Genomic DNA, 10529 nt, shown 5'->3' with positions numbered 1-10529 from the left:
TTCCAGATGATGAAGCAAGACCCCATAACTGGTGGAGAAAGGATTTAACACAGGGGATTCATTTAGAGCTCGTGTCAAGCAGAAGCATGTCAGCGCCACACTGACTTGGTGAAATAAGCATCAGGCTTTGCAGGAAGCCAGAGCTGCTGTGAATTGCCCTCCTCCCCCTCAGCCATGGATATATTTAAACCGAGTCGTAAGAAAAGAAACCAGCAGCTGGCATTTTTGTAGAGCCAACCCTGGAGCCCCCTCAGAAGAAAACTTTTTTCTAGATAGAGTTTGTCATTTCTCTCTCTCTCTCTCTTTTAAAAATTTTCATGTGCTATATATTTTAAAGTTACATTTCTAAGTGAAATATTCTAAAGTAAAAAATTGGGACAAATTGAGCCAAATTAACAAATATAAACATGCCTTGAGCAATGTGCAGGTTTTTAATTTCTTTAACAATAATTTTGCCTTTCTGGCAGCTGCCTATGAGGTATTATGTGACCAAAAACACCCAGTTGCACAGAAGCTGGTGTAGCAGCCCCCTCCACACACCCAGAGCATGAGTCCTCCACCAGATGGCAGGAGGGGTGGTGACACATTAATTATACTAGTAAATCCTGTACTGTTGGTGATCATTCATCGCTGTTTAGTACACCACAGGGCTGTTAAATACACATTCTGGCCCCACAAATGAGAAAGCTGAGGCTTTTTCAGAGAAAGTAGCTTGTCTAGAGACAGAAAGCTTCCAAATGGCCGATGCTGACAGCATACCTTTTGCCTACCTCATCCTAGTCCCTCTGAATCTCAGGCTTCCAAAACCAGTTGAGGCATCGCACTCTGAGGGGGGAAAATTAAATTTCTGTTGCTTTAGGAAAGGCTCAACCTGAACTGCTTCCTACCCACAGGTCAGTTTAGAATAGACACTCCTCTGTGAATTCTTTGAGAACCAAAGTGCAAGGAGCATTCTGCAAAGGAGCCAAAGACCTGAGGTCACGGAATCAAATCTGCTTCTCCCTGGTGACTGCATAGTCCCTCAACTGACTAAGACCACCTTCATTCCTTCCTCTGTAAACTGGGAACTGTGAGGGATGCCCTGCCCGTTCTCGTGGGTTACTGTAGAGACAAATATCTAAATGAATGAAAGTGTCTTGTCAATTGAAAACTCCCTATAGATGTGGTTAGTGTGAATTTTTTCATTAAAAAGAAAAGTGCTGCTAAAATGTATGGCATCCTCATGTTTAGCCATGGTAAAATCTATGCAAATTTACCTCTCCCTGTCACATCTAATAACTATACAGCAAAGGAAATGGGTTTGTGCAGCTGAAGGCACAGAGAAAGGACCATGTTTTCATGAAGTCATGAGGAGGGGTTGATTCTGCTGGTGCTGCCAACACGTGCAAAACGTGTCTCTCAGCTTGCTCCGTTAGTAACAGGTGTTTGTGGGCTGGTGAGGATGGAGAGGAAGCCCTCCCCCCCACCCCGCCCCTTCCAGTTTGCCTGTCTCTCACTTGTCAAGGGTTTTGAGGGGCATTTTGCAGTTCTCTGTTACACAGTTCTAAGCTTGGCTGCACAGCATGCTGCTTAAAGCAGTTCCAAGTCCGGGAACTCAGGCAATCCCCCCTTAGTTTCTGTTTGATGACCGGGCTAGGTGTGAGTGTTGGTATCCCTTCTTCTTGACGCTCGTCTGCTTTAGTATTCATTCTCCTGGTGGGTGGCAGACAGGTCCAAAGTCTGTCCCACTAGTGATTGGGCTTTGCTCCAGGTAATATCTGGCTTGATTTCTGTGCCTGTTTAATAAGATCTCAAATATCTATTTTTCTTGCTCCTGCGTATCTGGTTGATAATCCTTCTGTACATCAAATCACTTGTTAAAAATGTCTGTCTCTCCCACTAGACTCTCAGCTTCCTGGAGCAGTGACTCTGCAATATTCCTAGCCCAGCTAGCAGAGTACCTGGCATGTAACAAAGGCTGATAAATACAAATGGAACTGAATCTCACTGCAATGTATCTGAGGTAACTGGATATGGTAGTTCCCTTGAAGGATAGGCCCAGTTTCTTCTGTTTGAAACATTTTTGGTGATAATATGGCCAGAATCTAGGGCTTTCACCAGTACTGACTCCTGGTTGCAGGCTTCATGGCTATTTCTGTAGTTGACCATTATAAAGATGAAGTCACCTTTTGGGCTTTATTGTGTCCACTCAGCATCATACATAGTTGTATACCACCAGACACAGGACAGAATGTGCTTTTTTTTTGGTTTGCTTTGCCCATTCACTGGTGGCATCTTTTTCTTTGCTGAGATTTGTTGTTACTCTAGACACAAGCTGCATAACTTAACATGTTGAATTCACATTACTAAACCAGTATTATGCAGGATAAAACTGAAGTGAAGGCGGGATTTTCCTATTTGGATTATTGGGGAACAGAAAGTGATCACATGCACACACAGAGCACCACCACCACCACCAATTCCAGCCCTTGACTGACTTCCCCTATTTCTTTTGAATGCCTGGGCATTTCTGTAGGTGAGGAGAGGGGAGCCACATTTCATGCTTCAGGGCATAATCTGATCATGAGAGGGTCAGGAGGAACCCCTTCCTTCCCTTCTGTAGGATTGTTTGGTTGGCCAGGTGTACTAATTGTGGTGAGCTGTAGCTAAACTCCTGTGAAGCATCAAGCATTTGCAGCTCCAAGATACCAGGAGTGAACCTGCAGGAGTGATGGTCTGATCTGTGGCAGCTTCATACGATCACGACAGAGGGTGCATTGTCAGTTTTCTCTCAGTTCCCTGCTACTGTCTGTCCTTTGGTAGCAGACAGTACATCTTGATACAAAGAGAATGTCAGTGCTGAAAAGGCATTTAGAAATTACCTAGTCTGATCTTCTGACTTTACAGAGGGTAATATTTATTTCCTAAAAAGTTAAGTGACTTGCTCAAGAGCATATTAGAAGATAGTGGCAGAACTGAGATTAGAACCTGTGTCTCATGGCTCCAGTCAGATGTTCCTTCCACTACTTTAAAGCTGAGACCTGCTGTACACACATCAGTTAGGATGAACTACACCAGTGGTTCTAAAATCTGAATTTTTAAAAATATTTCAATTGCAGTTGACATTCAATATTATTTTATAATAGTTTCAGGTGTGCAGTATAGTGGTTAAACATTTATATAACTTATAAAGTGATTCCCCTCGGTAAGTCTAGGAGCCACCTGGCAGCATACAGTTATTACAATATTATTGACTATATTCCCTGTGCTGTACTGTACATCCCATGACTATTCTGTAACTACCAATTTGTATTTCTTAATCCCTTCACTTTTTTACCCATCCCCCAAGACCCCTTTCATCTGGCAGCCATCAGTTTGTTCTCTGTATCTATGAGTCTGTTTCTGTTTTGTTTGCTTATTTTAATCTTTAGGTCCTGCTTATAAGTGAAATCATATAGTATTTGTCTTTCTCTGTTGACTTATTTCACTTTGCATAATACCCTGTAGGTCCACCCATGTTGTTTCAAATGGTAAGATTTCATTTTTATGACTAATATTCCACTGTATATATTATGTACCACATTTTTTTTTCTATCCAGTCGGCAAAGTGCACTTAGGTTGCTTCCATATCTTGGCTATTGTAAATAATAATGCAATGAACATAGGGGTGCACATGTCTTTCTGAATTACTGTTTTGGATTGTTTTTTCAGATAAATATACAGAAACGGAATTGCTGGGTCATAGACAATGCTATTTCTAATTTTTTAAGGCACCTCCATACTGCTTTCCATAGTGGCTTCACCAGTCTGCATTCCCACCAACAGTGCGTGCAGATTCCCTTTTCTCCACATCCTCGCCAGCACTTGTTAATTTATTGTTGTTAGCAGTTCTGGCAGAAGTGAGGTGATATTTTATTGTGGTTTAAATTTGCATTTAGTTTGTGATTAGTGACATCGAGCATCTTTTCATATGTCTCTTAGCAATCTGTATGTCCTCTCTGGAGAGATATCTATTCAGGTTTCCTGCCCATTTTCTAACTGGACTGTTTTTTGGTGTTAAATTGTATGTGTTCTTTATATATTTTGGATATTAACACTTTATTGGTTATCTAAAGGGTTAAAATAACAAGGGTTTGTTAACAGATCACAAATAAAGAGATTCATAGATAATATTATAGTTCCTAGCTTGACCAGCTGATGAGATTAAAATGCTATGAACTGGAAATAGAAGAGAGGTTGGTTGAAGAAAGAAAAGTTCATATGGGACAAATTGGGACTCTGCTGTGTGAAGACAGACAGGTAGGAACCCCTTCTGTGGCTGGGAAATGGGGTCTGAGGTTCAGGAGAAAGACTGATGTAAAGTCACAGAAGGGTGTGTGCCTACTCAGAAAGAAGCTCTAGTTCTGGATTAATATGTAAATTGCTGTCACAGTGATAAATGATAGAACTTCAATTATTTCTTTTTTTAAAAAGGAAACCAAGAGATTAATGATACATGTTAAATTAAGGGATAACCAAGGAAAAAATTGAAAATGAGGGTTCAAAATTTCTACTTTTGATACCGGAACACTTTGAGAAGGGATGCTAAAGAAAAAATGACCACAGCAACACAAATACCCAACTTCCAATTAATACTCTTCTCCAGGCCACTACTGGTTTATCCCTTGAGGCCTTGGGAAAATTCTTACCTGCTCCAGGCCCCAGTAAACAGGTCTCAGCAACTCTGTAAAATGGGGTTGCTGATGATTAAACAATTCCTGCAAAGCACTCAGCATAATGCTTAGCACATAAAAAGGGTGCTGTAATTAAAAAAAAAAAAAAAAAAATTTAGCAGGAAACAATTTTGCTAGAAAACAGACAATAAAAACGATCCAAGGAAATCACCATTCAAAGGACAAGTGAAGAAAGTAACTGTAAAGACGAATACTATTCAGATGGCCCCTTTCTGAGGCTTCCAGAATTCCCAGAATGGGGGTGTGTATTTGGTCTGGCGTGCCACCTATTATGACTATGATTCTGCAAAACATTTCTTGTATTACTTTTCTATTGGTGTGTAACGGATTACTGCCAACTTGGCAACTTAACACAAATTTACTATCTCACAGTTTCACAGCATAATGAGAGATACTTTACTTAGGGTCTCACTGGACGGAAACCAAGATGTTGGCTGGAGCTGTAGTTCTTGGTTCTCACAGGGCCCTCTTCCAAGCTCATGGGTTGTTGGCAGAATTCATTTTCTTGCAGTTGTGGCACTGAGGTCCTTGTTTCCCATTTCCCTTTTAGCAGTTGGCTGGCTATTATACTCAGCAACTCCAGGCTGCCTGCAGTTCCTAATTATGTGGCCCTCATAGGCTGTTCACCACATAGATGTTTGTTTTCTCCCAGGTCTGGGATGGACTTCTTAGGCATTGGATTCCCCTCCTGCTTCTAATCTCCAACTTCTCAGGTCTCAGACTTCTAGGCCAATATTAAATGGGCTCTGGCCATTAGTCCATCTGGCAATTTCCCTATCTTAAGGTCTTACATTTGCAAAATTCCTTCACGGCAGCACCTAGAATGGTGTTTGATTAAATAACTGGGAGAAAGTGTGTGTACACTAGGGGTCTGGAAGTGTTGGGGAACATTTTAAGAATCCTGCCTACCACATTTCTGAAGCACGTGCAAATTCAGTCACAGGGCTGAGCAGTGGCATTGCTGCATTTAACATTTGCCCTTTGGGCTATTTCTTTACACTATTTACATTTCAATGACAAGTTATTGAATATATCTCTAAGGCCAAGAGACACACATTTGGGAGAGTGACATATTTTCTCTGGGTGTTCTTAGGATACCTCTGAATGATGTGAAATTATAGGTCTTTCACCTTTGAACTCTGTGCCCCTAACCCCTATATAATCATTGAGTCAAGGACTTATCTGTCACTTAAAAACAAACAAGCATAGTTTTCAGCTCAAAACTGCTCACTGTTCCTAACTTTAAGATTTGTGAAGTGTCTGTTTGATCAATGTAGTCCCAACAATAAATCAGCTGAGGCCAAGGCTGGTTTGAGGCGATACTTGAACATATGCTTGCCCTGAACATATATTTAATTTAGAAGCAATATGTCTTATGTTGTCAGATCAACTGGCATCGTTCAAGAGGCTCCAAATTCAGACACAGCCAGGCTGAGGAATCAGTAATAAAAAGGAGTGAGGAGCAAATGCTGAACTGAGGGTGGAGTTGAAGTATAAATCATGGCTGAGATGCTTAACCTCTAGGGCCACCAGAAACAGCTGTCTCTGCAATTGGTCTTGGCCAGGTGAAATTCCAGAACTTTTTAGATTGATCTGTCTTTGGAATACTCTAGTGCTGCCAACAACAGCTGTCTCAGCAATTGGCCTAGGGAGAGCAAGACCTGTCACCTCTCCCCGCAACACACGGAAAGATCCTGTTTATCAGTTTATGCTTGGGTCCTTTAATATGTTCAGACATATTATTAGCTGGTCACAGAATTCCAGACTAGTCAATGTAATACACAAAAGAAACAGAGATGGTATAATGCTTTCCTTGCTCATCTTCAGATACCTATATTTATACTTTGTAAAGATGGAGCCAATAGGTATCTTGGACATCATGAATAATGTCAATGTTCACATGTACACATTTGGTCTGTGTTACAAGGAAAACTCTAAGTCCATTTTAAATTATGCATTTTTGTACTTCTCTTCTTCTTTGCTAAAGGTAATTATGAGCCTTTATAAACTCATTTCCATGCTGCTTAAAGAGATTCTAAAGCCCATACATCATAATTAAGCTGGTGTTCTTACATTACTGAGTAATAATCCACTGATTCTTGAGCTTGTTTGTCCTGCTCACCCCACTTTGTCCTCAACAAAGCGGAAGATAACAGGATTACTAAGTACACTTCCTGCATTGCAGGACTAAGGTGATATCTTTTTTCTCTTAAGAGTCATCCCTAAACAAACAGTATTTCTGATTTAGCATTGACAGAAATCAAAACTTGCAATACACCTGAAAAAAAAAAAAAAACTTCTAGCTATTAATTTTAACTTATTTGGAGGGGGAGGCGGGAGAGGTAGCTAAGTAACTGCCTATAAATGTGATAGAATAATACTTAGCTCACATATAGTTAAATGGCTCCAAGTTGAGAAGAACCATACATACCTTGGCAATAATACATGGTGAGTAGGCAGGTTTACTTGGAAAAACCTCTCATTTCCTTGAAGTACAAACTCTGAGAAGATAAAATTACAGGGATGGGCAAAAGTAGGTTTACAGTTGTAATACAAGTAGTAAGAATAAACTTTGTGTTCCACATACTCACAATTGTAAATCTTTTTGCCCTACTCTGTATATGTAAGTTTAAGTTATTCTGTTCATCCAGTAGGTCAAGTAAATAAATTAGATCTGTGTTTTTGGTTTAACTTAAGAAAGTGTTCAGACTGCAGTTGTGTATCAGAATGGCTTGCCTTTTAAAGCAGGAGTAACTTGTCTTCATTGGTATTTTAGAGGACGAATGATCATATATCATGTATCATAAGCCCTCAAGGAAATATCCTGCTTTGGGTCCTCTATGGTCCCCATCCAATCTAATACTTCTATATTTATTAACATCACATAAATGAATTATACATTTCACATAAGTACCTTGCTGTCTATGCTGAAATGTCTTTCTCAACTGCATAGATAACATGTAACACCACCCATACCATGAACTCTGATATAGACAATGCAAGTCTTACTGTCATTTGTGAGGCTTAACAGATTTAGGCACTTCTACGTGCTGCTAGAAAAAGTAACAGCCCTGAAGGCACCTGCTCAGTGTAGCGTTCAAAACTTAATACTGTGATTGGCAGGTGAATTAGTTTCTTTCTACTCTGAAATATGGCTACATATAATTTTATAGAGAAGCCAGGGTATAGCACAAAGGAAAAAAGAACTAGTAGGAAGCACAGACTTGTCCTAGATGTGAACTGCCTAATTTTTAGTCCTTATGACATAGGCATCTCAATTTCATCACAGAAACATTTGCAGTGCTGGTGGAAGATTTTTTTATTATTTTTTTTAATGATAAAAGGTTGAATTTCTCTGAAATATTTTAGCATTTATTATTGTATGTTTATTTTTGGTTATATATAATTGTTTCATGAAGGTAATCCTTGCCTCCTTGGAACCATCCTGGTTCTGAAAGACTAGAAAAAGAACACCCAGACAACAACAAGTTCTAGCTCCATCAAGGACTTGCTGAATGACCCTGGGCAAATCACTAGGACTCTCTTTTTTAAGGTTCTCTTACCAATGAAATAACCACCTAAGAGTAGCTGTGAAACTGTGTAAGGTGATGGATTTGATAATGCTTTGGGAAGTATGAGCAGTACAGCGATACAGTTTTATATAATTCTGCTTTACCACACGATGCCTATCCAGGGTTAGGTTAATAAATAGGTATTGGTCTGTTATGGGAGAAGTAAAAAGAACTTCAGTTTATTTTCCCATTTGTTTTATCATTTCCTCTTTTTTTCCCCTATACTCTCCTTCCTCAGGTAAGACACAGAACCTGATCTGTTCTGAGAAATTTATTGGTCCTTGTGGAGCACAAGGTCACAAATACTCATGTCCAAAGAATGCCAAACAACGTCTGTCCTTTCAGTCTTGTAGTAGCTGCAGAACTGAAGTACGCCAGTGTCCGTATGTGTCTAGAATATCCATAAGCCCCGTGCTTCTCTGTGTGTCATGGGGACAAGGACAGAAGACGATAAATTCACTGGTGGTACTTTCAAACAATGCGGGAGGCCTTTCCTTTGGGGTCTGACAGGATGACTATTCCCCAACAAGCAATGCCTAGGGAAGAAAAAAAACCAGTATTTTATGTGTACATTACATTATACTTTACCAGCTGCTTAAAAAAAAAAAAATCCCTTTACCTTCCCAAGCTAGAAAGGAACTTAATTGATGAGGTAAGAGATCTGAAAATCTAAAATTCTATTCACATAATTGGTTTGAAAAGCTAAAAGAATCACTACACTGTACTGGCAGAAGGACTGTGGGCCACTGTATCTAGTGGCATACCTAGTATGCAGGGTTTGAACCCACGTCTACAATCTGACTTCAGACCTCAAGCTCTAAATGCCCTTTCTCAGGCTTTCTCTAGGACCCAGAGAAAACATGGGCTTTGGTTCCTGATAAACATAGGATGAAAGGCTAGCGGGGTCACATCCGGGGTATCTGACTTTGAACTAACAGCTATTGACAGGATTAAAGAGACGAGGCTAAGAAGAGTTCTCAAAAAATACTGGTTTTAAAAAACGGAGTTTCAACAACTTCCTCTCACCATCCCTGCATCTTGCTTGAGTTGGCTCCCACCAGGTGAACAGCCCCAGCGAAGCAACCCCGCCCATGTGGCTGCGCCACGGTTCTCCCTTCCCCCTCCCTGCCCCAAAGGCCCTGGCCCGCCTCTCACTGATGCCGATGACCATCTGCGTAATAGTCCCTGGACTCGGGGGGTATCCCAGCTTCATGGGCTTCCGCGCCATCCAGTACACGTACCCGCCCGCCCCTAACAACCCCGACCCGGAGAGCACACGACAGCTCCAGCAGTTACTAATCGAGGTTTGCTCTGGAGGGGTCGGGGCTCTGGGTGCATCGAGGGGCGCGGGGGTGGCGGAAGAGACGGCCTCAGGAGGTGCGGCGACGTTCAGCGGCTCTAGAAGCTGGGACGTGAAAGAACCCATGTTCACGAACTCTACCTCAGTGGTAGGAACCTTGGAATAGAACTGACGTAAAAGATGCAGCCGGAAAGCAAGGCATAGGAGTGCTGCGCAGGAAGCGGACTGAGGGCGGCTGGGAAATGTAGTTCTTGCTTCAGAAGGGAACAAGACGGAGGGAGGCGGGGCTGCTGCAGTGGATTTATGTGGTCAACACCTTAATGCCAGAGGCCATTTCCCCTGCCCCAAGTCTTTCTGAGAATAATGATTTAGCCAACTCCCTCAATATCTCGACTCTCAGTCTCCTAAGAAGAGAGGTCTGGTTTTCTCAGTTTTCAGAGTGAGACCTTGGGCATGTCACTTTAACCTGTGGGGAGGCAGATGACACAGAAGAGTTTTATATGTGCTTAATTGTACCCTAGATACTTTGTTGAACGATTATCTGCATTATGCCATTTAATCTTTCCAACCTAAGGCAGTATCAGTTTCTCCATATATGACAAAACTGGTTAAGTGGCATGATCATTGTTGAAACCACTGTCTATGAAAACCACCTAATTTCTTAAATGCTACCTTTACATATTGCAAAGATTAAACAAGTGTAATCAAGGCATTGCCCTGGCTAGTGTGGCTCAGTGAATTGAGTGCTGGCCTGTGAACTGAAAGGTGGCTGGCTCAATTCCCAGTCAAGGCACATGCCTGGGTGCTGGGACAGGTCCCTGGTTGGGGGTGTGCGGAAGCAGCCACCTGATGTTTCTCTCTCACCTCACTGTTTTTCTCCCTCCCTTCCCCTGTCTCTGAAAATTCAAACAAACAAAAAACTTTTTTTTTAAAAGTAAAAATAGA

The 10529-nt window shown here is 41.3% G+C and overlaps 1 protein-coding gene across 1 annotated transcript; it reads right to left on the bottom strand.

Moving 5' to 3' along the window:
- Positions 1-8681: 8681 nt before the first annotated feature.
- Positions 8682-9776, bottom strand: DMAC1 (distal membrane arm assembly component 1). The gene is made up of 2 exons (XM_090275826.1): positions 9440-9776; positions 8682-8820 (listed from the first exon to the last, which is right to left on the bottom strand). The coding sequence occupies exons 1-2, from the start codon at positions 9708-9710 to the stop codon at positions 8756-8758; spliced, it is 336 nt and encodes a 111-aa protein (XP_090131952.1). The 5' UTR covers positions 9711-9776; the 3' UTR covers positions 8682-8755.
- Positions 9777-10529: the final 753 nt, after the last annotated feature.

This window comes from Furipterus horrens, unplaced genomic scaffold (assembly GCF_987537825.1).
Source record: "Furipterus horrens unplaced genomic scaffold, mFurHor1.1.pri manual_scaffold_4, whole genome shotgun sequence".
Lineage (NCBI taxonomy): Eukaryota > Metazoa > Chordata > Mammalia > Chiroptera > Furipteridae > Furipterus > Furipterus horrens.
Note: the sequence above shows the minus strand (reverse complement) of the source record. Positions and strands in the feature narration are given on the sequence as shown.

Excerpts from the sequence above, each read along its gene's own strand:
- DMAC1 (XM_090275826.1), bottom strand. The coding sequence starts at position 9,710 with ATGGGTTCTTTCACGTCCCAGCTTCTAGAGCCGCTGAACGTCGCCGCA. Across the intron at positions 8,821-9,439 it reads GCAGATGGTCATCGGCATCA|GCATTGCTTGTTGGGGAATA; the intron begins GTGAGAGGCGGG and ends TTTCTTCCCTAG.